This window comes from Mytilus trossulus, chromosome 10, assembly GCF_036588685.1.
Source record: "Mytilus trossulus isolate FHL-02 chromosome 10, PNRI_Mtr1.1.1.hap1, whole genome shotgun sequence".
Classification (NCBI taxonomy): Eukaryota; Metazoa; Mollusca; class Bivalvia; order Mytilida; family Mytilidae; genus Mytilus; species Mytilus trossulus.
The window spans coordinates 62,116,636-62,144,510 of NC_086382.1; the positions used below are offsets into that span (position 1 = coordinate 62,116,636).

Sequence of the window (27,875 nt, forward strand, 5' to 3'; positions counted from 1 at the left end):
TCCAGACATCTTTTTTCATTTTCCTCCCCAAATAACTCAAACAGAATAATCATGAGCAAAGATGACAAATGCAACTATGCATGGTACCTATAAGACAGAAAGGCATGATGATGAGTTTATTGTGGAAGGATGAGAAGCGACACAGACAATGAGGTCTCCTCATTTAATAGTATAGATGTCAGGATAAGAATTAAACAAAGAAAAAGAAAACAGACAATCCAGAAACTATTTTCAGTAAAAAATTACCTGCAAACAAAACTAGAGAATGTTTGACCAAGGTTTATTTTCATATTATGCTGATATTGAATAAGGATATTTTAAGGTATATCTTGAGATAACATAAAGCATATTTCAGAATATCTTGTGATAGCATATGGCAATTTTCAGAATATCTTGTGATAGCATATGACAATTTTCAGAATATCTTGTAATAGCGTATGGCAATTTTCAGAATATCTTGTAATAGCGTATGGCAATTTTCAGAAAGTCTTGTGATAGCATATGGCAATTTTCAAATTAGGTATGATAATAAACATGGCAACTTAAGAAAAATAAACAATGATAGAGGAAATTACCAACCTTAGTCCCCATTGGACTCATCAATAATGCAAAGTTTGTAGTGTGGTCATATTCACAAGTTCCTACATCATCTGAGGCTGTTACCAGTCTTGATCCAACAGTGGACCAAGCTCTGAAACAGGAAAGAAAAATAATATTGTTAGAGCTATTTTTTCTAATGTATGTAGTTTAAAGGTTTGGTTGGGTTGCTTGCTTTGTATAAACTTCAGCTCAAGCATGACATCTGAAAGCAATAGATATGCAGGGCTTCAGCTTGTATACATTATACTTTGCATTATACTAACATGCTGAAGCCAAGCCTAGCTAATGATTGCAGATGTCAATCTTAACTACAGTACTTTAAGCAAACATTATCAAAAACAAAGCAAGCAAGCCAACAAATCCTTTAAACAACATGCATTAGGGAAATAGCTATAACCCTTACCTAAATGAACTGCCTTTGTGCATATGAAGATATAAAACAAAGGAGAAGAGGCATTGAGGCTCATTTTTGTCCCAGGAAAAGTTTTTGATGACTATTTTAAACTTGTACATAATGATTTAAATTGCACAAGATTTGGTGATAGAAAGGAATTACATATGACAAATGTATAGTTTTTGATATTATGATGTAATATTTAATTTATTTGCTCAATATTCTTTACAGTTTGCCAATTATTCTCTACTCTGTAACACCTTACGGACCCTCATTGTATGAACTCTGTGGTGTACAGTCAGAGGTGGATTTAAAGGAGCCCTCCCCTTATCTAGGAAAAAATAGGTTGATTATTTAGGGAATCACTGAAGCATGATTGGAGCGAACCCCCTTTTCGGCAATCACTTATGAAAATGTCTAAATCTGCCACTAGAAGTAGTGGGTAAGAGTAGTGGGTAAGAATGTACTAGAATCTCATTGCGGAGGTAAAAATGTTACTTTTTGTCATATTGATTGGGTTTCATGTTAAAAATGGAATACAAAGGAGTAGGTCCGGTAAGGACTGATTTTGGCCTCAAATTTCAGATTCATCTGAAGAAAGATTTTGACCACTTTTTAAACACTTAAGAGTCTATTTCATTTGAATCAATTAGTTTATGTGAAAGATTTGAACTGATTTAGTCATTAAAAATGATCCCATTCAAGTTCATATATGAAAAATCTTCCAAATATGCCAAAAAATGTGATTTTGTCAAAAATGAAAGTGGCCGCATCCATGTTCATCTTCAACCTTTATATATGTTATGAATTATCATAAAATACAACTTACATTTCAATATTAAGGATGAACACGAATGCGGCCACTTTCGTTTTACACAAAAACCGTCTTAAAATTTAACTAAAATGCTAGAATTGTGAAGATTTGAGTAATTTAGCATGACTTTATGGTGCTAGTACCCGATATATGTGCATTGTTATGTCAAAAACAGCCCATATTTATGTAGCTTAAGTATTCTACAGTCCAATAAATAACTAAAAGTTTACATTTTAACAAATTTTTAAAACTGCTATATTTTGGGGCCAAAAAGGGGTCTTATTGGACCTACTCCTTTGTCATCAGAGAATTATTTTTTGATAAAAATACAGCCAGATTATGTTTTCAAGCTTGTAAAGGTGACTTTTCTAGCAGCACATCCTTTCACCTTGTATAGAGGAACTTGGCCCCCAAGACGAAAGCAGTCAAACAATATACTAGTTACTTACTTGTTTTCAAAATCCCAGAATGCACATCTAGGTTCAGTTAATCCAGCCTGAAAATAGAAAACATAGCCCTTATACTAGCCTCTACAATTGATTTACAAACCTGACAAAATTGTCCATTGTTGAAAGGTTCTTGTTAGCATTATGTTTGCATAAGTATTTGCTTTCTGAACTTCATGCCATATAAAAGCACTGATTAAAAAACTTGATATGAAGGCTATGCATGTACTTAAGACAAAAATGCAATGGAATACTGGAGAATAACAAAGACTTTCATCTGTTTTTCATCTAGACAGTTGTCACTTCTGTAGTTTTATTTTCCATCTAAACAGGTGTATCACTTTTATTGCTGTTTTATGTCTTAACAGTGGTCAACACAATAATTTGTGCTTTTTTTCCATTTTGACAGTTGTCATCACTATAAATTGTATTGACATCTTGACAGTCCACTCAGCACTATTGGTCTGGACAGTCCACTCAGCACTATTGGTCTTGACAGTCTACTCAGCACTATTGGTCTGGACAGTCCACTCAGCACTATTGGTCTGGACAGTCCACTCAGCACTGTTGGTCTGGACAGTCCACTCAGAACTATTGGTCTGGACAGTCCACTTAGCACTGTTGGTCTGGACAGTCCACTCAGCACTATTGGTCTGGACAGTCCACTAAGCACTATTGGTCTGGGTCTGGACAGTCCACTCAGCACTATTGGTTTGAACAGTCCACTCAGCACTATTGGTCTGGACAGTCCACTCAGCACTGTTGGTCTGGACAGTCCACTCAGCACTATTGGTTTGGACAGTCTACTCAGCACTATTGTTGTTTGTCATCCTGACTTATGTTAGCACTATTAATACTGGTTTTCAATTGTCAGGTTTTCAACAATGAAATAAATACATTATAGTATACGTTATTGACTGCAAAATAAAGACAATATTTAAGCAAATGTGTTTGATATTTCTTATAAACAAATTGCTACTCTTCTTATAAAGAACAATAAACCATACATTGATACTTACAGACAAATATTCAAATGTTATAACCAGAGGTGGATCTATATGAGGTAAAGGAGGATAAGTACCAAAATTCACCACATCAGAATTCACTTGGATGTTGCCTTTTACGTCATTTGACTCACTGAAATAATTAAGTTATACAAAAAGTTTGACTATAATAGCAATATTTTTTCAATTTTCAGTTCAGGTTTGTAACACGCCTCAACTTAATGCTAAATTGGACAAAAATCTGTCACATTATCCATTTACTGAAACTTGACTTTAGATACAGATCAACTATAAGTTGATTTAGCAGATCTGGTAAATCAAAACATTTAAAATAATTTTAAAATGATACTCATCTTTTGATCCCTAATTTGCAAAAAGAAATTCATGTAGTTGCATTATCAACCCTTGATACGTCATTGCTTTTTCAAGATGGCATTTGCCTGTAAAATTCATCAATTTGATTTCCTAAAAGAAGTTTTTTTTGTTATAAATTTGATAAGGGGATATCATAATTAATCAAAAGGCATTAATGAAGAAACTATACCATAGAGTGAACTCTTAAGTTTATTTGTTTGAATCTTACCTATTTATCAAGACAGAAGTAGGAAAAAGATCCGATATGTTTCTGTAGTAAGCAGTGTTATACCCAACAAGCTGATTTTCTGAAAGAAAAAAAAAGGAAAATTTAAATAAATTACAGAGAACTGTGAGCTACTATACCTGTGCTTTAAGTATAAGTTAAACAAGAAGGTAATTTTTAAATGTAACCTGGTTTTATAGCGCTATAGACCTCTCACTTGTATTAATCAATTGCAATCAGAATCTTTTTCAAATTTGCCCCTTTATTAAAACATCTTTAGAGGGACAGTATTCATTTACATTACAGGAGAGACAAAATTAGGTATTTACAATTTGCCTTTTCAGAATCTAAAGGACTATATGAACTAGAGGCTCCAAAGAGCCTGTGTCGCTCACCTTGGTCTATGTGAATATTAAACAAAGGAAGCACATGGATTCATGACAAAATTGTGTTTTGGTGATGGTGATGTGTTTGTAAATCTTACTTTACTAAACAGTCTTGCTGCGTACATTTATCTCTATCTATAATGAAATTGGCCCAGTAGTTTCAGTGGAAAATGTTAATAAAAATTTACAAATTTTATGAAAATTGTTAAAAATTGACTATAAAGGACAATAACTCCTTAGGGGGTCAATTGACCATTTCGGTCATGTTGACTTATTTGTAAATCTTACTTTGCTGAACAAAATTACTGTTTACAGTTTATCTCTATCTATAATAATATTCAAGATAATAACCAAAAACAGCAAAATTTCCTTAAAATTACCAATTCAGGGGCAGCAACCCAACAATGGGTTGTCAGATTCATCTGAAAATTACAGGGCAGATAGATCTTGATCTGATAAACAATTTTACCACCTGTCAGATTTGCTCTAAATGCTTTGGTTTTTGAGGTATAAGCCAAAAACTGCCTTTTACCCCTATGTTCTATTTTAGCTGTGGCGGCCATCTTGACTTGATGGTCGGGTCACCGGACACATTTCTAAAACTAGATACCCCAAAGATGATTGTTGCCAAGTTTGGATTAATTTGGCCCAGTAGTTTCAGAGGAGAAGATTTTTGTACAAGATAACTAAGATTTACGAAAAATGGTTAAAAATTGACTATAAAGGGCAATAACTCCTAAAGGGGTCAACTGACCATTTCGGTCATGTTGACTTATTTGTAAATCCTACTTTTCTAAACATTATTGCTGTTTACAGTTTATCTCTATCTATAATAATATTCAAGATAATAACCAAAAACAGCAAAATTTCCACAAAATTACCAATTCAGGGGCAGCAACCCAACAACGGGTTGACCGATTCATCTGAAAATTTCAGGGCAGATAGATCTTGACCTGATAAACATTTTTACCCTGTCAGATTTCCTCTAAATGCTTTGGTTTTTCAGTAATAGGCCAAAAACTGCATTTTATCCCTATGTTCTATTTTTAGCCATGGCGGCCATCTTGGTTGGTTGACCGGGTCACGCCACACATTTTTTAAACTGGATACCCCAATGATGATTGTGGCCAAGTTTGGTTCAATTTGGCCCAGTAGTTTCAGAGGAGAAGATTTTTGTAAAAGTTAACAACGACGACGGACGACGGACGACGCCGGACGCCGGACGCAAAGTGATGGGAAAAGCTCACTTGGCCCTTCGGGCCAGGTGAGCTAATAATTCCATTGTTTGACTAAACCAAAATTCATTAGTCATTGGTTACATTTTCATTGATTAGATCAGTTTAAAACAATCACAATTTTTCGGTGCATGCTTTTAAAAATATTACCAAGAATGATTTCATTCAGAAACGGCTAATTCACTATTTGGTATATGACAGAGAAGATTTAATGATTCCATTAAAGAAGATTGTTAAGCTATTGTGAACATTCAAGTATCATAAACAAATGACCATTAAATAATTACACAGAGTTAGGAATTTAGCAATATTCTAACAAGAAGTTTTACATACTTTTTAATGATGACTGTTGTAATTTGATTGTTGTTTTAGATTTAGTTATCCATGATGGCTGTGATTGAGTTCTATCAGGAAAAGTTATGTCTTCGTTTTGTACCTTCCCAATCTCCACAACTACAACAGATTAGATTATGAATGAAAGATAATGTTATGAATGAACAAGAGCACCTGACCTCTTAAAGAAACACCAATTAAACATATAAAGCTGTATTATAAGAGATAATTCAGTCAAAATTTCAATACTAAATCAACAACACATTTGGTGGCAAAACATGAAAAAATAGCACATTTGGTGGAAAGACATACAAAAACAACACATTTGGTGGCAGGACATTACAAAACAACGCATAAATTTTGATGGCCGGACATGACAAATCAACACATTTGGAGGTAGGACCTACAAAAACAACACGTTTAGTAGCAGGACATAAAAATATCTCATTTGGTGGAAAGACATACAAAAACAAAACATTTGGGGGCAGGACATTACAAAACAACACATTTGGTGACAGGACATGACAAAACAACACATTTGGTGACAGGACATGACAAAACAACACATTTGGTGACAGGACATGACAAAACAACACATTTGGGGGCGGGACATGACAAAACAACACATTTGGTGACGGGACATGACAAAACAACACATTTTGTGACAGGACATGACAAAACAACACATTTGGTGACAGGACATGACAAAACAACACATTTGGTGACAGGACATGACAAAACAACACATTTGGGGGCAGGACATGACAAAACAACACATTTGGGGGCAGGACATGACAAAACAACACATTTGGTGACGGGACATGACAAAACAACACATTTTGTGACAGGACATGACAAAACAACACATTTGGTGACAGAACAAAACAACACATTTGGTGGCAGAACATGACAAAACAACAACACATTTGGAGGCAGGACATGACAAAACAACACATTTGGGGCCAGAACATGACAAAACAACAACACATTTGGTGGCAGGACATGAAAAAACAATACATTTGGTGGAAAGACATACACAAACAATACATTTGGTGGCAGGACATGACAAAACAACACATTTGGTGGCAGGACATGACAAAACAACACATTTGGTGGCAGAACATGACAAAACAACACATTTTGTGACAGGACATGACAAAACAACACATTTGGTGACAGGACATGACAAAACAACACATTTGGTGACATGACAAAACAACACATTTGGTGACAGGACATGACAAAACAACACATTTAGTGACATGACAAAACAACACATTTGGTGGTAGAACATGACAAAACAACAACACATTTGGAGGCAGGACATGACAAAACAACACATTTGGGGCCAGAACATGACAAAACAACAACACATTTGGTGGCAGGACATGATAAAACAATACATTTGGTGGAAAGACATACACAAACAATACATTTGGTGGCAGGACATGACAAAACAACACATTTGGTGGCAGGACATGACAAAACAACACATTTGGTGGCAGAACATGACAAAACAACACATTTTGTGACAGGACATGACAAAACAACACATTTTGTGACAGGACATGACAAAACAACACATTTGGTGACATGACAAAACAACACATTTGGTGGTAGAACATGACAAAACAACAACACATTTGGAGGCAGGACATGACAAAACAACACATTTGGGGCCAGAACATGACAAAACAACAACACATTTGGTGGCAGGACATGATAAAACAATACATTAGGTGGAAAGACATACACAAACAATACATTTGGTGGCAGGACATGACAAAACAACACATTTGGTGGCAGAACATGACAAAACAACAACACATTTGGTGGCAGGACATGACAAAACAACACATTTGGGGGCAAAACATGACAAAACAACAACACATTTGGTGGCAGGAAATGACAAAACAACACATTTGGTGGCAGGACATAAAATCAAAGCGCGAAAGCGCTGTAAAGGCAGTTAATTACAGGTTGTGTGTATTTCTAGTCCAGTTATATCATTATCTTCCATAGAACAGAGGTGGTTTGTAGAATTTAAGATTTAGAGTTCTTTTGTACCTAGTTCACCTATATCTAGTCTACTGTTTACAGTATATTTTCTGTGCCTCCCATGAAATGCATTTTTAGCCATGGCCTTGTCAGTTTGCTTTAAATTTATGAGTTTGACTGTCCCTTTGGTGTCTTTCGTCCCTCTTCTTTAGACATATAAGAACTTTTCCTTTTCAATATAAATAGACTATTTTTAATTATTGATTGTATACACATATTCTATGACTCCCATAAAAAATAGTTCACAAAGATTGACTAGTCTCTGTATTGTGTGTATAGCAAGGACATCAAGTAACATAATGGTAAATGTACATAGTAACATGTCAACTTTTTTGATGACCATACCTGTCAACTGTCAGTATTTGCAGAGTAGGCTATTTCCCCCATCGAGCTCGAGGCTCCCAAATGGAAATTTGTAAGAGCAATTTTGTCGACTATTTTAAAGAAAACAATTAATTCAACAATGGCTATGAGCTTGTTAATGCACGAAGAAGCCAAAAACCACATTATAATATATATTTGAAGGGAATCCATGACAAATCGCCCCACTTTTTCACTAACTCGCCCCACTTTAAAAACAAGAGGGCACACACTGAAATGTCTTGCCTTCTTTACTAATCATTGATATTATGTTGATAGTCCTAATAATAAAGCGTTATTACAACTGTCACATAATCTTAACATAAACCAAGAAAACTAAACATTGACCTTTGAACCATGAAAATGAGGTCAAGGTCAGATAAACCATGCCAGGTAGGCATGTACAGCTTACAATTCTTCCATACAACAAATAAAATTGACTTATTGCTTATAGTTTAAGAAAAACAGACCAAAACACAAAAGCTTAACACTGAGCAATGAACCGTAAAAAATGAGATCAAGGTCAAATAAAACCTGTGTGACTGACATGTAGATCATGAAATATTTCCATACACCAAATATAGTTGACCTATTGCATATAGTATTAGAAAAAAAGGCCAAAACTCAAAAACTTAACTTTAACCACTGAACCATGAAAATGAGGTCAAGGTCATATGACACCTACCAGGTAGACCTGTACACCTTAAAACCATGCCATACACAATATATAGAAGACCTATTGCAAACAGTATAAGAAAAACAGACCAAAACACAAAACTTAACTATAACCACTAAACCATGAAAATGAGGTCAAGGTCAGATGACAACTGCCAGTTGGACATGTACACCTTACAGTGCTTCCATACACCGAATATAATAGACCTATTGCTTATAGTATCTCAGATATGGACTTGACCACCAAAACTTAACCTTGTTCGCTGATCCATGAAATGAGGTCGAGGTCAAGTGAAAACTGTCTGACGGGCAAGAGGACCTTGCAAGGTACGCACATACCAAATATAGTTATCCAATTACTTACATGTATAATAAGAGAGAATTTAACATTACAAAAAATTTTAACTTTTTTTTCAAGTAGTCACTGAACCATGAAAATGAGGTCAAGGACATTGGACATGTGACTGACGGAATCTTCGAAACATGAGGCAACCATATACAAAGTATGAAGCATCCAGGTCTCCCACCTTCTAAAATATAAAGCTTTTAAGAACTGAGCTAACATCGCCGCCGCCGTATCACTATCCCTATGTTGAGCTTTCTGCGACAAAAGTCGCAGGCTCGACAAAAAAACTGCCCCAACCTGGATTACCAAATCACCCCACTTGTGAACTGTGTTAAATCCCGTTAATATTACTCCTGCCAACTGGTCCCATCTAATGGAAATGGGCGAAATCTAGATAAATATATTATTAACCAGGATGAATTTAGTAATGCCAACTCGCCCCACTTATGGAAAAAGATGTTATTCCATTGAATATAAGTTAAATTCCTTATATTGTATTTTGATACATTTAACTGGTTTCTTTTCAATTGTTATGCAAATAACTAAGCTTCAAAACTTACAGTTATTCTTCAACAATCAGGTTTTTTTTAGAAATATAATCTCAGTATATATCAATAATAGTAATGAAATTAATTTTCGGTTTGTTTGTATCCTGTGTAGATTAGTTTTCATTAAAGTGGTGTGAGTTTTTATTTTTAATTGTATATATATTAATCTAAATATTATCGTTTTCTTATAAGAAGGGCCAGTCATGCCAGTTGGCAGGAGTAATATTAAACATGATTTAACCAATTTCACATGACGTGGGGCGATTTTATAAATCAGTTTGTGGCGGTTTTTTAAAAAGTGGAGCGATTAGCCAGTGGGGCAACTTGTCCTGCTTCCATTTGAAGGCCCCCTTGAAGGTTTTGTATGACTATATGGACCATCTTTCACGTAAAACCCCCATGTGCATTTTGAAAAGTTGGCAGATATGTTTCTAACTCCAGGCAAAATCTACCGGTATGAATGAAAAAGAAGTTTTCAATTAAGGCTCTGTGGCCATAACAGCTGTCTCATTAGCATTTTAACCACTTCCCATATTTGCAATTAAAACAATAGAAGAAAATTATTCAACGCAAAAACAAAACTTGCTTGTAAATATGAAATTCTCTTTACGGTATGAGTTTTTTTCATTGTTTGAGATTGTACAGTAGTACCTGTAACTGCTTATACCTATTTCTTATTCACTTTTGCTTGATAAACTCACTAAATATCAAATACATTGTACCACATCTCCTTATTTTTATAAGCATTCCAATAACATGAACAATTGTAATTCAATTCTATATACCAAAGCAAAATGAACTGCACCACTTTCAGTCACTAGTATGCATCTTTTGCCAAAATACAAGTTCTTAAATGACACAATATATATTTATTGATAAAAAAAAAAAATTTAGTATACAACTCTTTAACAGGTATGAAAAAAGCACAGCTGTGTCATAACTTGTGAAATCTGTGCTGAAAACATAGACATTAATGGTATTTGAGTAATTTCATAATATGTGAAGCTCAACATTAGCTCGTCAGTTGGTGGTGGACAGTTATAATTCCTTTCTGCAGGCTAGGATGAATGACTTTTCAGGAAAACCAATTTCACAAATCAAAACTTTCCTCTAGATTTCTCCTACAATATTCATTCAGTTTAGTTCTTTTGTTTTAATTGGACACCGTCCTGATTTTTAATTTTGCAAACCATTCAGTCTCTTGCTTGCAAATGGTGCATTAAATTGGATGGGTATGGCAGTAGACAAGTCTCTTTAAAGTGGGTTTGTGCCCTGAAAAAAAGTTGTATAACTTAAGTTTTTTTGAAACTTGTGCAACACACATACCCAAATAACTATAACTTAGAAGAGAGCATCATTTGTGTCAATGTTTTGTTCCTGTTTACATTGTCATTGATATTTTTTCAAAAAGCCTGAGGCATAATTCATGAATTCCTGTCATTACATCCTAAATTAACATAATTACTGCTAGAATAATTATCAGTATGATATACGTACACTATCATTGTACAGCCCAAGTCTTCAGTATATATAATTGTTGCATTCATTCACTCCTGTGTTCAGTCGTTCAAAAATATTTAAACATCAACAAATGAACTTTAATAAGGACAAGAAAACACTAGAAAAGATACGTACATACAACCCGTGTTTAAGTGTATTTGAAAGAGAGATATATATGGTTAAACGATGTATAAAGGAGGAAAAATTGTAGATATTGCATTACGATGCTTTCTACCTAATAGCACGTGGATATGTTAACATATTTAGACTTGACCCAGTATGACCCGTACCTTGTAGGACACCGCCGTCGTTTAAACACTAGACTACAGTCGTGTAAGACAATAAAAAGCTTAAGCCTATACTATTTGTGTGAAGTAAATGTGTTTGTTCTGTACATTTAAATTGTTTTACCTGATAGCAAGGACGTATATCTATCCAATTCCTTCTCAATTCACTTTGTCAAATTCTTCGAGCTTCTTCAAAACATACGTATTACTGCGCCCGGAAGTGAGAGAAATATGAGAAATCCTCGTAAAATAATGCTATTTTCAATTTTGTGGAATCCATTTGGTTATATTTATTATACAAAGATAAAAAAAAATACGATTAATTATGAATTTGCATATCATAATGACATTATACGGAACGTTTATGGACTATTTTCCATAGCTGTAAATCGGTCATTTTGGCGGGAAATCATGTACACATACACACGTAGATTGGCTGGTACCCGATCGTAATGTTACACATCACATATATCAAATAGCTAATACCCGGAACGTAGTAACGGGAACCAGGATAATACGTAGACAACATACATAACTATAGAACCGAAATTGAAAACGCTTTACGGTTTCTCGTTCATAAACCGAATTCCACTTTGAATTATAGAAGATGCAATATTAATCATGTTCAGTCGACTTTTCATTGTTATATCAACGTCTGAACTAATTAAATAATCTTTAGATGTCAGATAACACTCGAAATTGACCCGACCTCTTTCCACACGGAATACACATAATTAAAGTTTGTAGTCAGGTTGACTGCTTATAATGCAAAATACACACTAATAACAAGTTCTATAAAACGAACAATACACACTGATCGTTTCTTTAGTCCCCAATGTAAATGAAAGAAACAAAAACCATATTATACCATAAAAAGAAGAGGAGAAATTCGAACATTTCCGGATCTATTTCTGGCCAAAAGACCCCCTGCAAAGATTGCGTATGAAAAGATGAACCTCATGACTTAAAAGTCAGGCCTTAAAGCACTGCCTTTAAAAACAGCACATTTGGTGACAGGACATAAAAAAACAGCACATTTGGTGGCAGGACATAAAAAAACAGCACATTTGGTGGCAGGACATGACAAAACAACACATTTGGTGGCAGGACATTACAAAAACAACACATTTGGTGACAGGACATAAAAAAACAGCACATTTGGTGGCAGGATAAAAAAAACAGCACATTTGGTGGCAGGACATGACAAAACAACACATTTGGTGGCAGGACATTACAAAAACAACACATTTGGTGACAGGACATAAAAAAACAGCACATTTGGTGACAGGACATAAAAAAACAGCACATTTGGTGGCAGGACATGACAAAACAACACATTTGGTGGCAGGACATTACAAAAACAACACATTTGGTGACAGGACATAAAAAAACAGCACATTTTGTGGCAGGACATACAAAAACAACACATTTGATGGCAGGACATAAAAAGAATATCTTACCTATATTATTATTTTGTATTCTTTTTTTAAACGGCTTTGTTTCCTTTTGTGAATATGCGTCATTGTAATTTTGAACAGCTTTTAGCACTGTGGTCACATTAATTTTCTGAAAAAAAGGTATATGGATATTTATCATACAACAGTAATCTGTTATATATAGCTGTAACTTTATATTTTCACATGAAATTCTTTTCAAATTATTATACAGATAATTATTATTATTTAGAGAAAAACTTCACAAGAGTAGACACAGTAGAAGGTATAACCTGCTTATTATTATGATTACAATTTCTGTTGAAAGTCTTTAAATTCTATTGACACAAAATCACTGTACATGTTAACCATAAACCATTAAATGAGCTGAGATGAGGTGAACCATGTCTGAGGACTAATTATTGACCAATGACCCATTAAATGAGCTGAGGTGAGGTGAACCATGTCTGGTGACTAATTATTGACCAATGACCCATTAAATGAGCTGAGGTGAGGTGAACCCTGTCTGAGGACTAATTATTGACCAATGACCCATTAAATGAGCTGAGGTGAGGTGAACCCTGTCTGAGGACTAATTATTGACAAATGAACCATAGAATCAGAATAAGGTGAGATGAAACCCAGCATTAAATATAAATGGCCTAATACATAATTATATCTGGGAAATTTTATGAAGACCAATAAAACATGAAATGGAGGTCAAGGTCAGATTAATGTTGTCAGACAGACATGGATATCTATCAATCATTCTATATACCCAATGTAGTTGACCCAATGTTTATAGTATCTGAGAAATAGAACTGATCACCAACTTAATGTTGACAAATGAACAATGAAAAGATGGATAAACCCTTTCAGATGGACAAAAACTTAATGTTGACCTACGAAACATTGATCGAGTTAAGGTCATGTGAACCCTGTCTGATGGATATGTCCACCTTGCATCAAATGTAGACAAATAACCAACTTTAATTAAGTAAGTTAATATTTTTACCTGTTTGGTTTTCAATTGTTTCCAATCTTCCTTGTTTTCGTCACCTAGGATATTGTTAGCAGATACAAGAAATTCCTAGAACAATTTGAAAAAATTCAAGTCAGTAAAATATAATAAAATGCTTTGCTGAGCCCATCTGGACATCACAGCAGAGGTCCAACCCTGAACAGCTTGGCCAAAAATGGACACAATATCACCGCTTGATACAGGTCAGAATTTGGATTGTAATTGAATATTTGACACATAATATATTTCTGACACAGAATAACTGTAGTCAAATAACTTAAGAATTGATAATGTGATTTGAATTTATATTCAGTTTTTTGCTTTGTTGTAATACACTGTACTGTTGTGAATTGACCCGTCCCCCCCAAAAAAAAAATAACATATGTGGACACAAACATGATGGTAGTTTCACTTATCAAAAATCAGCTCAAAATCTGGAGGCATATAGAAAAAAAATCCGTATAACTATGATTTTCAATAATTTATCAAAGTCCAAAGCCTGTAATTTCAGCAAAAATTAGCGAAGCGGAAAGAAACTAATACCTGATCTGTAACTCATCATGGTTAACTCATACCAAAAATCAGCCCAATATCTGAAGGCATTTAGAAAAAAAGTCTGTATAACTTTGATTTTCAACAATTTCTCAAAGTCCAAAGTCTGTAATTTTGGCAAAAATTAGTGGAGTGGAATGAAACTTAAACTTGATCTGAATCACATCAATGGTTAACTAACATACCAAAAATCAGCCCAATATCTGAAGGCGTTTAGATGAAAACTCTGTATAACGGTTTGTTGCGGAATGACGGAATGGCGGATTTCGGAATTTTGGAATTTGGGACAAGGGTAAAACTATATGGCATCGACAACTTTGTTGCGGGGCCATAAAAAATAAATGACAGCTAATCAGCTCAATACAATAAAACATTTCTTTATACATAATTTACTAGAGTATAAGGGAGGTAAATCCAAAGAAAACATTTAATTCAAATGTGTTTTGATTACCTCCCTTACACTGCTTTAAAATTGTCATAATTGTCCATTAACCAGGAAACCAATGTTTTTCCCCCCGTTTTTGCCCCTAATTTCTAAATGGTTGGAGCCATAACCCCCAGCTACACTAAATAATATTACAAACCTCCAGCTGGTCAGAAGACACTGTCTCTACCCGTTCTTTAGCATAATCAGCCACACTTAGTAAGGTACTAGATGCTGCAGTTAGATCACCAGACGTCAATTGAATGTCTTTTTGTTTGGTTAGGTTTGTTAATTTTTTTAGAATATCATCAACAACTTCTTTTTCAACACCTTCCTTCAAATGTTCAGCCTGATTAAAAATAGAAATATTGTTTTAAGCAAATAACTGACAATTATAAATGAAATTAAAATTAATAATTGGTGTCATATCAAATTATAATGCCAATGTTGATTATAACTGATTTCAAAGACCTTTAAACCAGAAGTAGTTGCTTTAACAGTATCTCAATTAATTACACAATCAGTAGTTATATGCCTGCAAGTTCACACTATATTTGGAAGTTTTGTATAATTGGCCTCTGTACTGCATGATGCTGCCAGACATAGAAGGGAAGCCTTTCTTAAAAAAATCTATACATCCCATTTCTATTTACAAAATTCTAGTTTGGGCTTAAACTGCACCTTAAACCTGACAAACATGACAATACATAGCCTTAGGTTGAGAAAACATTGCATCAATTTCGAAATGCATATCATTCAGTTGACCTATAAAGTATGGAGAGCCATTTGAGCCAAAACTGTAGACATAATTTAACAACCTGGCACAGTAATTAAGGGTTTATGCCTGGAGTGATTGCATAGACCTAGTTTGGCTGGATAAAAAATTACAGTGAAGTCATTTAAATGTATATTCTAACCTCTTCCACAATGGACACTAATTCTTTTTTAACACAAGAACTGTAATCAGGTATTCTCCATACACCCTTCTTACTGCATACTCTTGACACTTCTCCTGTTAAATGTTCCATACATCAAATCAATGAAAAACTAGATTAACCAAGAGCACTGTCAGGATAATTCCAATATTCACATAGTTAAAATTGTATGCTGTTTGACAAGCAATAGAGCCAAAATATGTAAATCTTCTCAAAATGACATGTGCTTTAAATAATCATGCAAAAATAGATAACCCTATTAGTTGATTGACATTTTCACATCAGAAAGCCAAGTCTTAAGCTTTGAGTCTCCTATAGGTCAGATTGATCTTGTTAATTTCTGATTGTAAAATCTGACAGGTGCATTTCTACAGGTGTTAAAATGGGTTGTCTATTCGGATTTAGTTCAGGAATTTTCTATTCATATTGCAGTGTATTATTTTTAAATTCTTTAAATCATTTACATTAAATATAATTCTTCTTCATGTATTTCATAATCAAGAAAATTTATTAAAAAAAAATAACTTTGACAAATGAAAAATAAACTGAAAACAGAAATATGTCTAACTTTTTTGTAATGATAATGCAAACGTTGAAATTAAAAAAAAGCAATACTTTGACATATAAGTTAAGCGAATATTCAAAGTTAATGAACCATGACTGATGGTACATGGCTTAACAACCTGAAGAAAATTCTTCGACAACTGCGCATACTAAATATCATTGACTTATCATAAGTTGTTCTTTTTAAACAAACCTAAACACAAACATTAACTTGTAAACTATATAGCTATGTAAATGTTACAAAGTCAATGAAACATGATGAGGAGGTGGGGGATAAATAATCTTGTTGAAAACAAGACTTGCAAATGCGAATCAATTTGCATTCCAAATATCATTGACTGAACATAAGTGGTTCACCTTAAACTGATCTAAGCACTATAACTAGTACATGTAAACTAAGCCAAAGTATCAAGGTCAATAAACCATGACTGAGGGGGCGGGGACAAATATCCTCCATGGAAATGAGATGTGCTTTTCCTTATAAAATAATAATATATTGCATACCAATTAACAGCCTACCACTAATGGTTCCCCTTGAACTGACCTAATCACCAAAAAATACATGTAAACAAAGCATAGTTTCAAAGTCAAAAGATCATGACTAAGTGGATGGAGCCAAATAATCTCCATAAAAATGAGATATGCCAATGCTTATACAACTGCATACCAAATATCATTGACCTACCACTAGTGGTTCCCCATAAACTGACCTAATCACAAACTAATACATGAAAACTAAGCAAAAGTTTCAAAGTCAATAGACCATAACTAAGGGTGGGGCCAAATAATCTCTGTGAAAATAAGATGTGTCAATGCTAATACAACTGCACACCAAATATCATTGAAACTACCACAAGTGGATCACAATTAACTAGACCTAATCACAAACGAATACATGTAAACTAAGCAAAAGTTTCAAAGTCAATAGTCTAATAGATGTTGCCGCCACAGCTGACACCAGAAACACCATACCTATGTCTCCCTTTTTGACTCTGTCAAAGAGAGACAAGAAAAATGAACTCTGCTAGACATACATGTACAGCTTACAAACATAATATACACTGAATAGAGTTCATCTAGTACTTGTGGTACTGAGAATTCATATTACAGGGCAGTGACAAAATTTTAAGTCAATCTTTTGAAATATATATTTTATATTTGTGAAAATAATTTACCAGCAAGTAGTTTTGGATCTCTGTACTATAGATATGTCATCATAACTGAGATAACCACTTTGTTTGCAAGGCCTTCAGTTTGTTGGTAAAGGAGAAAATTTAATTTGTTGGACCTTATATTTGTGTTTTTTAACCAGACAACAACCAAATTAATGAATTATTTTCATTTAGTAGGAGATTATTATTTTTAAAATAAAGATATTTCACCTTAGTGTACTATTTCATTCAGAGAACAGGAACCAATTTAATTTGCAAAACAAATTACACAGATAACAGTGAGAATGGGCCAAGAGTTGTTCCATTGTAAATTCTATTTTATACCTCTTTGGTTCCCTTTACATGGCTTTATAACAGTAATACCAGCAATGGTCCAATTCCATACAGTTCCAAATCTGTCAGTATCAATATAACAAAGTATGCGAGATTCTGAAATGAGAGAAAAACACATTAAGGAATTTTAAAATAATCTCAAGTCACAGAGGTATTATAAGAACAACTATAAGCATAAGCTCTACTGGTCAAGGTGCAATTAATATCAGAAATTTACAATTTCTCAAGTAATTTTTGCCAAAAATTGCTAGCAAAATATTCTTTTAACATTAAATGGGCACTAAACGTTAGTTATATCACCATTGACTATCTCCTTACCCTTGGCTTTAGGGAGATATGAAGATTTGTTCATCACAAAACACATGCATGGATTGTCATTTTTTTTATGACAGTAATTTTTCAATAAAAGCAATGACATCATGTGCCAAACATGTATCTACCGAAGACATGTTCTGTCACAGAAAATTCCAATATAAAGTGGAATTTTACAGATGAATAAAAAATATTTGTCTGATATCAGCAATACGTCATTTCTTAAGCAAGGATTTAGATATTGAATTGGTAGGTGACAGCAATTATTATTTTTTTTTTTTAAATTCTCAGTCACATTTTGTAAACTTGTTCATGCATCATTATTTTTTATCTTACGTTCATCTCGATACAGGTACACTGTTATATTAGACCTAACTTTTCTTCCCTCTCCAGCTTCATTTGTACCAAGACACGCATAGATAACATTCCTTTGAATATTTCTGTGTGTTAGTATCTCACTATATCCTTCAGGTCCCTTTCTGATGACTTCATCTGTCATAGAAAACAAAAGAGGGGGAATATCTAAAAATGTACTTAGGTGAAATTAACATAATCTAGAATTTCAAATTGTTACTATATGTCAGAAGAGCATTATTTAAGGAACAAAATAAGCTAAAAATATTGCTAGATTATGGAAAAAATATGTTTCCATAAAAAACTAAAAACAATTTATTAAAAAACTTACGTTTACTTCCATTAAACAAGTTTCCATTTTTAAACCACTTTATCTGTCGGACTTCAGAGGCATTGCTAAGAATGAAACACTCTATAGGAATTGTCTCCCCTTGCATAATTCCTGCTGACATAGGGCCAATAAATACAACTGGTTTACCAAGTACTTTCATCTGAATAGTTCTGTTAGACTGTAAGTTATATCCATCAGTTACACTACAGGAAAGATTACCTGAATAACATTAAACAACATTTAATTTCTTAAGATTATGCATGTATCTGTTGCAGATGAGAGATCAGATATACAGTACAGTGGATTTATCTATTTTTGTGGGTATCAATTTTCGTGGATCGCGGAAAACTAACACTTTCATGGAAATTTAACGTCATGGTTTTGCCAAATACTCCATACAAACCAATGGCAAATATGCAATTCATTGAACTTTAAATTTGTGGTTAAGCTGTACCCACAAATTCCATGAAAATTGGTATTCAATGAAACTTAATTATTAAATCCACAGTAATTAAGTGCCAAAATTTTCAGATCCTACTTTACAAATTGAACCTTTTTTCTCTAATGCAATGTTAAGCTATCAAAAATCAATAAATACATACATAGTTGATTTTTGATTTATTTTGTGAGCTTGAATAAAATTTTGCTTAAGAAATGATCTTATATAGGATTATCAATATAATATTATGTTGGATGTACTTTTTCATATATTTCAATCTAATTCAATGATGAATTTATTCTTTGAATAAACATGTTTTTACCAGAAGCATTACTTTCATTTCAATTGTTCTTATTAGAAATACAATGTTTTGGTTGGCTAGTATTATTTATATTTTCTAAACTAAACATGTTTTAAAAATAGAATATTCATATAACTTTTCTATGTTTTGGCCCATTCATTGCAACAGGCAGTTTATGTACCTCAAGATTTTGTCACAACAAATGTCAGCCTTAAACCGAAACAAAAGTGTGTGTTCCTCCTCTCAAAGTATAAAACTACATTCTGAGTAAAACAACAGAGGTATGGATTTTGCTCACTATTGAAGGACATACAGTCATTTGTGGAGAGCTGTCTCATTGACAATCATACATCTTCTTATTTTTACATAGGATAGACTGGGATAGATTACCATTACTGACAGGTTTACACACATACTTGACAGAATGAGTCTTGTCTAGGTAATTAACAGATCCCTACTTGAAGCCCTTATTATGACTAATACCTGCTCAAAGTTTACACTTTCATATTCATTAGGATTTTCAGACACCTGAATGATCAATTGACTTCCAAAGTTGCTTTTAGATAATCAATTTTAACACCAGCCAACCTGTAGCCTAAGACGCATTGGTTTCAGATACTTCACACAATCTGTCTTCTACCTGGAGCTATCTGCTACACAAGTTGTCTATATTAATGTTTACCTGAATCCCTAACTTTCAAAGGGTCGACTGATATCTGATACACAACCCTGAAAGGCATCAGTCTATTCCGTTGCAGTCTCATGATCCTCCACCTCGATCTACTGGTAGGTCTAAGTACCACATTGTTTAATGTCCATGTAACTGAGATTTGACCAACATTACCAATAATATCAGCATTACAAGTAAACGTTAAAGCAGTATCTTCATAGAATGGTCCATTGACACTCATTCCAACCTGTAACTTTCCATCTAATAAATAACAGTCAGATATATAATACATTATAGCACTTATTTGCTTTCTCTATTTTATTGTCATTGAGGAAAGGGAGAATGCTTCAATTAATTTGAGCTTGTCATTAACCCAACTTATATATTTTTGAACTGAACAAATATTTTAAATATACTTTTTTAATTTCACAAATAGTCACAAATGTAGGATTAAATTATCAATCTTGCCTCCTAAAAGTTTACCTATGGTCAGAAGGGAAATGTTTTACACATTTATATTATGAATTTCATGATAAAATACATACCTCCTTCTTTCATAAAGTAAGACCATGGTTTTACTGCAAGCTGTCCCAAATATCCTGATGCTATAGCAGATTTTAACACCGCTGAGTTTTCAAGCACACTCCCTGTCTGATTTATTGTAATTAAGATGTCTACATAAACACTTCCATTCCTGTTAAAATTGAAATTTTATAAAGTTCTTGTTTGATTGGAAAATATTATATTTCATAATCATCAAACAAATTTTTGCCTTGCTTCTCTAATAAGTATTTTGATAATATTCAACAATTACAACCAAGTTTTCCTTGGACCCATGACAAGCCTGTCTTCTCTATATGATTAAAGTGTTTAAGATAACAGCTATGCTTTAAAATAATAGCCTTTAAAATAATTCCTATTTCTAAACATAAAAAGTTTTTTCAGAAAATGCTTATTTCATAAGATGCACTCATGTTAAAGGTTTATTATGTATAAGATCCATGTGCTTAAAAATGTACACCCCAGGGAAATAACCTTTCTTTCTAGGGGCTATACATGTCTATTGTATATTACACAAGTGTTAAAGACAATACTTCTTATGTTATTTAACTTGAGGAATAGCTAATTAGAATGTTAAAGTACTAAAATACTTGATGATTCATATGATCAAAAGGAATTTAAAGACTACAGCTAAATCACAGTAAGGTCAACTGTGTCTGATTGTGTTGAAGACCCATTGGTGGCCTTGAGCTGTTTGCTGTTCTTTGGTTGGGTTGTTGTCTCTATGACACATTCCCTTTTTCCATTCTTAATTTCAGTTGTTAGTCCTGTATGGGATTTTAACATTTTTCTTCATTTGTATGTTTTGGAGTTGAGTGCAAAACTAGAAAACATTATTGTTAAAGAGCAAGCTAAATCCAGCTTTTGGGTGTAGGATTTTCCATTGGCGGCTATGGGCTGTTTTCTGCTCTGTGGTCTGGTTGTTGTTTCTTTGCCACATTATCACCATTTCCATTCTCTATTCTATTCTTTTAGAGATCTTATGACTTATATTTAGATATGAACAAGAGGTCAACCCCAAAATGTATTTTACTACAAGGATTGTAATATATATTTATAATTAAGTTATGAAATAGCAAATGACCAATTTGCACTAAGTTTCTTGAGATCAAAGCTATTGTTTCATTCATCTATAAAATTAACATATATTTGAAAGGATTGAATAAGTTTACTATTTTTACAATTTCAGGATCCAAATAATGCCTAACTTACTTCCTTTGCCAATGGATTATTTAGGAAATGTATGCTATAAAACATACCAGTAATTCATTCATATCAATTTTACTGGCAGTGAATCTTTGTTTTCCCTAGAAGGTGAAAGTATTATCCATTTGATTGTTAATTTTCCAAGGAATGGTATCTTCTGTTTAACTTTAGTTCCCCATGTACTTTTTATATAAGCAACCATTTTTTTTAATTTATCTATTCTTCTTTATATACACCATTCATGACAATCATTCTTACTCACCTAAATTGCAGTACATCTAGAACTACAAAGCCAGGTGTCTGGTTTAGCAAACTTTCTCCCTGCAATAATAAAAATTAAGACATGTGTACAATGTTGTTGCTGAAAGCAAAGCAAGATGATCACATCACTTACTGTTCCTAAACTATGGGTTATTATAATAGTAACAGTCTTAAGAAGAGAAAATATGTTCACCGCTTTTGAATTCTGTAGGATGCTAAGTGATGGTTTGTGACAGCTAGGTTAGAGCTATTATAATTATGTTTTATAAGATGGCAATTTCAATTGAAAATGTTGCACAGCTAGTCTTTAGTTTTCTTTGTTGTGTTTTGTATACTGGTCATTGTCTGTCTTTTTTCTTTTTTTAGCCATGGCGTTGTCAGTTTATTCTTAACTGATTATTTTGAATGTCCCATTGGTATCATTCGCCTCTCTCTAATACATTTAATATTATAGGGTTATTGCAGGAATATTGTCCCGAGTAGAACTGTATATTGCACAAGCTTGTGAGTGTATTAATATATGTTCTAGGAGGGACAATATTCCCCAATATTCATGCAATAACCCATTTATTGTATAGTAATATAATATTTGAAAGTAAAAATTGGTTTAAACTGAGATTTGTCGTTGATGACATCATGAATTTTGAAGATTTATTGCACTAGTGCAATATAAGAAATTATCGGACGCTAACTTTTGGTTACTTTCTGTAGGAAATATTATATTGCTATGCAATAAATATACTTACATTAGTTTTAACAGACTGTGACAATTCAATATATTCACTGGAAGATTTATTATACAGTTCTGGAACAAACACTCTGTCTTTTAGTTGGAATGATGCAATGAATGGTGAATAGATAGGGAACACTGGAAAAGAAAAATCATATATCAAATAATAAACTGTCCCTAACAGAAATATGCTAATTAAATCTAAATAAAATACTGATCTGAGAACATGAATGCCCCCTCTCAAGCTTTGCAGCAAAAATGGGATGGGCTGACAGACGGAAGAATGGATAGTCAAGGCTAACACTTATTGTTCCCATAACCTCTGGCGGAGGCATCAAAAAGCTTCAAATAAATTATTACTAACAAAAAAATATTAGTATAGACAAATTACAAAACAGTCAACATTTTCATATTAACCATGAAGAAGGATTAAAGTCTAAAAGGTTTGCTAATGATAAATAAAAAAATAATCTATTGGATTGTATGCTTTATATTTTATCATTTTACACTTTGATGACTTGATTGTGGTTCTTCTACAGTAGTTGGTTAAAATATCTGACGAGCTGAAGAATTTAATGAAACAATTTACGAATTGGTCAGAATTATGAATAATTAACTGCAATAGGTGATCATAGGTAGAGAGAAATACCGAAAATCAAGTCACAGTAAAAGTATGTCTTGCTAAACTTGTATGTATTACAAAGTATATATAAGTGAAACCATGCATTCTTGCTGTTTTCATCTATGTTTTTTTTAAGTAAATGGTTTGTTACCTGGTGTTTTCACTGTTTTCACTTGAGTAACTAACAATCCATATTTAGTTTTGACCTTGACCTGTACTCTGTAAACTTTATCTTCTTCCACAGTCAGTGTGTACTGTTGTATCTCACTGAACCTGTTCACGGATCCACGTATTTCATTTTCATTCCACCTGATAATATACCATTCAGTAATGTTGTAAAATTCTAACCGTATAAACCCCCATCTGACCTGGATTTCAATTGGGTTTATGATGAACACATCAAATGAGGGAACTGCAGGTGTCACTGAAAAATTCAAAGTATGTTAGTTAACTTATCACCAATTATTTAGTTGTTAGTAAAACAAGCAGCATCACCAGCAAAGCAAGAACTTATTGGTGATCCACAGTAGGAGTTTAGATGCAGTAAGTATTATTGGGTACAAGGATCTGGAAACTCATTTTATGATAACTTGAAGTGGGGCCCTTAAGTCAAACTTTTGAAAATACTCGTACTAGATTTGTGGCATGAACAGCTGGAATTGACAGTTATCATTACATTTGCTTCATGAAATTCCTTTTTGTTTTTTCTTAAAACTTCCAAGAGCAATGTATGAAAAGCAGTAGTTTGAAATCAAAATGATTTTTCTGACTTAAAACTATAATTTTTCAGGAATATCCAACGTTACAATATTTTCAAATTTGAAAAAGAATTAAAAAGTTTTGAGTTTCAAGGTTAATGATTATTGATGAGTGATTCTGGATTCATTTATGGGATCATTCTGTTAATCAAATTGAAGGAAATCATTGTTAGATGAAAATTATTACTTTTGAATAAAAATATTTTTGACCTAAATCCTAATTTTGGTCAATGCCTTTTCAGTCTAGGTTATGGCTGGCAAATATGACTGTTTCTAGACCCTATGTTTGGTATAAACTAAACTAACTAAAAATGTACTTACAATTAACATTTACTACAAAATGTTCCTGAAATACTGGCTGTCTACTTATAATGTTATTATATCTAGGTGATTCAGTAGAAATTTTTTCTCTAACTATTCCTGTTATATTGTACATAGGTATGTCCACAGGTAATAGAGTTTTAGTTAATATGGATCCTGTAGTCATATTTCCCTTGGTAAGGATCTTAATATCAAAGTAGGCATCATCTGTAATAGAATCACAAAAATAAATAAGTAAAGTAGGAAATATCAGGTGTAAAACTGCATGTAATATTAATAAATCTTATAATCTTAAAACTTGCAATTAATAATATGCTTTTACCTATTAAAATTATGAACAAGATACTGTTTCTGAATAAAATACAGCAAGATAAAAGGAGAATGTGTCTGTTCAAATTCAAACAAACGAAAAGGGGACAGATGTAGGGAAAGACAGAAAGACAGAAAGACAGAAGGACTGAAAGATGGAAGGAGATAAAGACAGAAGGACAGAAGGATGGCAACGTGAAAGGATTGACTGAAAACAGGAATAGGAACGGTCATGAATGTTTGTTGCTAATATCTAATTAACTGTGCATTTGTATTCAGATATCGCAGATCAAATTTATTCGTTCATTGTGTAATCATACGTTTTTTGATTGAGTTAAGTCTGCCAATTGATATTTTATCGTATGTTTTTCTATGTTGTGATGTTATGCTATTGTTTCAGAAAAAGGGAGAAGGTTTGGATCCATTAAAACGTTTGATCCCGCTGCAAATGTTTGCACCTGTCTTAAGTCAGGAATCTGATGTACAGTAGTTGTCGTTTGTTTATGTAATATATACCTGTTTCTCGTTTCTCGTTTTGTTTATATAGATTAGACCGTTGGTTTTCCCGTTAATGATTTTACACTAGTAATTTTGGGGCCCTTTATAGCTTGTTGTTCGGTGTGAGCCAAGGCTCCATGTTGAAGGCTGTACTTAACACTATAATGGTTTACTTTTAAAATTGTTATTTGGATGGAGAGTTGTCTCATTGGCACTCACACCACATCTTCCTATATCTAAGGACAGACAGTCAAGGATAACACTTAATGATGCTGTCACCTACAACAGGGCATAGATATTATTTGAATTTAAAAAAAATATATTTTCCTTTACCTTTTATTTTCTTATTATCTAGCGACATCTCAATAAAGATATCCAATTCTAAGATATGTTTTTGTATTATGTCATGGTCAATACAGGTAAAATTTCCTACAATAGTTCCAACAGGTACATCAACAGTTAACAAAGGTACTATAAAGGCTTCACATGAAGGAGGATCATCAACATCTAATATATACACATTAACATCTTTTGAAGCTGTCAATCCAGTAAGAACATTTGTAGCCTGAAATATACAATAAATAAATCACTTGAATACAAATGTTTCATCAAAAAGTAAAAATAATGGAATCAAGCTAAGAACAATAATCCTTAAACAGTACATCTATTTCTGTTATAAAAAAAATTCTGTATTATTCTATAAATCCCTTATTCCATGGAATTTTCTTCCAAATAAATTCTGCAAATATATGATTCTTTAATGATTTTTTTGTAAAGATTATTTTTTTTAAAACTTCAAAGATAAACAGTTTTAGGAGATAAGTATTTCTTTTGAAAATTGCATTGTTAATCACATAAAAATACAACCTATAGAACCAATTAATAAGCTGTTTCTCCCATACTTGAAAATTATAGTAATTCTGTTGTAGCATTTAATGATTATCTCCCTTGTCCCACTATTCAGTTTTTTCTGTAGGGGTAAATTCAGTAAATAAATATACGTCATCAGGGACCGACCATTTAGGGCAGAGCTTTCTGTCTAAAAGTGAAGTCATGTGCTCTTCTGATTGGTAGATAATGTTTGTAATAAATATTTTTTGTTAGATGGATCAAAACTAGAGTTGAAAAAAAAAAAAAAAAGAAATGCTGAATGGACTAATTTTTTCCCCTACAGGGTTGAAAAGTAATGGGGGTCAGTATAGGAATTCAGTGTGAATCTGCATTGTTTGTAAACAAGGCCATGTGAATGCCCCAAAATGCTGCATGACCCTATGTTTTTATTGTTGCAAAAGATAGGGCTACATTTGTACTTAAATGAAGGATATATGAAAGTTTTTAATTTCTAATTAAAAGGTAAATCAGGTACTGAATTTACCCCTATAGGAAAATATGCACTGTACTTGTCAAAGGCCACACAACAATCACAAAACTCATTTCCTGTAAATGTAATGGAAGAATTTTGGAACCATTTGAAGTTATTTTTTACACAAATTTCTATCTTTAACTGCGGCTATCTAGGATGCACTTAGTTTACTGTGAGAGAAGCATGGAGTATATGGAAAAAAATCAGTTTTTGTGTCCAGATTGAAACAAACAATAGAAATTACACTTGAGAGTTATTATATCAATGAAAGGCATAAATATTTTCCCCATTTACATCACACTTTGCACATATTTCTCCTCACAATGTATAAAATTATATGAAAAAAATGGATTACCTCCCTTTGACATAGTGTTTTTTTTTTTAGCTGTGTTCCCCATGTTAAGTTGTAGAACAAGTGGTAAATAAGCACTTTTCTAGTATTTTAACACTCCAATAATCTGACTGCATGAATGTATTCATCTATTTTTACATTAGGCATTGTGGCCTTGTCACCCTATTCAGTATGATCTGTTGTAGCATATTATGGATTACTTCCCTTGTCACACTATTCAGTATTTTCTTTTGTAGCATTTTATGGATAACTTCCCTTGTCACACTATTCAGTATTTTCTTTTGTAGCATCTTATGGATTACTTCCCTTGTCACACTATTCAGTATTTTTTGTTGTAGCATTTTATGGATTACATCCCTTGTCACACTCATACATGTCAACTCACATGATATTCGCGTGTTATACACGCTTTTTCAATGGTTTACACGCGAAGATTTTGTCACATGGCGTGTACACGCTTTTTTCCAAATTACACGCCATTACACGC

At 33.1% G+C, this 27,875-nt stretch overlaps 2 protein-coding genes across 2 annotated transcripts in view; both read right to left on the reverse strand.

Annotated features, from left to right (window-relative positions):
• The window catches only part of LOC134688340 (uncharacterized), a 207,478-nt gene that overhangs the window by 15,729 nt on the left and 163,874 nt on the right, over window positions 1-27,875 (reverse strand). The gene's annotated exons all lie outside the window — the stretch shown is intronic.
• Window positions 37-27,678, reverse strand: LOC134686411 (uncharacterized). The gene is made up of 21 exons (XM_063546081.1): window positions 27,589-27,678; window positions 26,007-26,238; window positions 24,867-25,073; window positions 23,939-24,211; window positions 23,182-23,303; window positions 22,437-22,495; window positions 20,953-21,101; window positions 20,420-20,668; window positions 18,998-19,216; window positions 18,649-18,804; window positions 17,992-18,096; window positions 15,914-16,008; window positions 15,157-15,345; window positions 14,015-14,089; window positions 13,027-13,132; window positions 5,793-5,912; window positions 3,842-3,920; window positions 3,274-3,391; window positions 2,258-2,304; window positions 580-691; window positions 37-87 (listed from the first exon to the last, which is right to left on the reverse strand). The coding sequence occupies exons 1-21, from the start codon at window positions 27,676-27,678 to the stop codon at window positions 37-39; spliced, it is 2,853 nt and encodes a 950-aa protein (XP_063402151.1).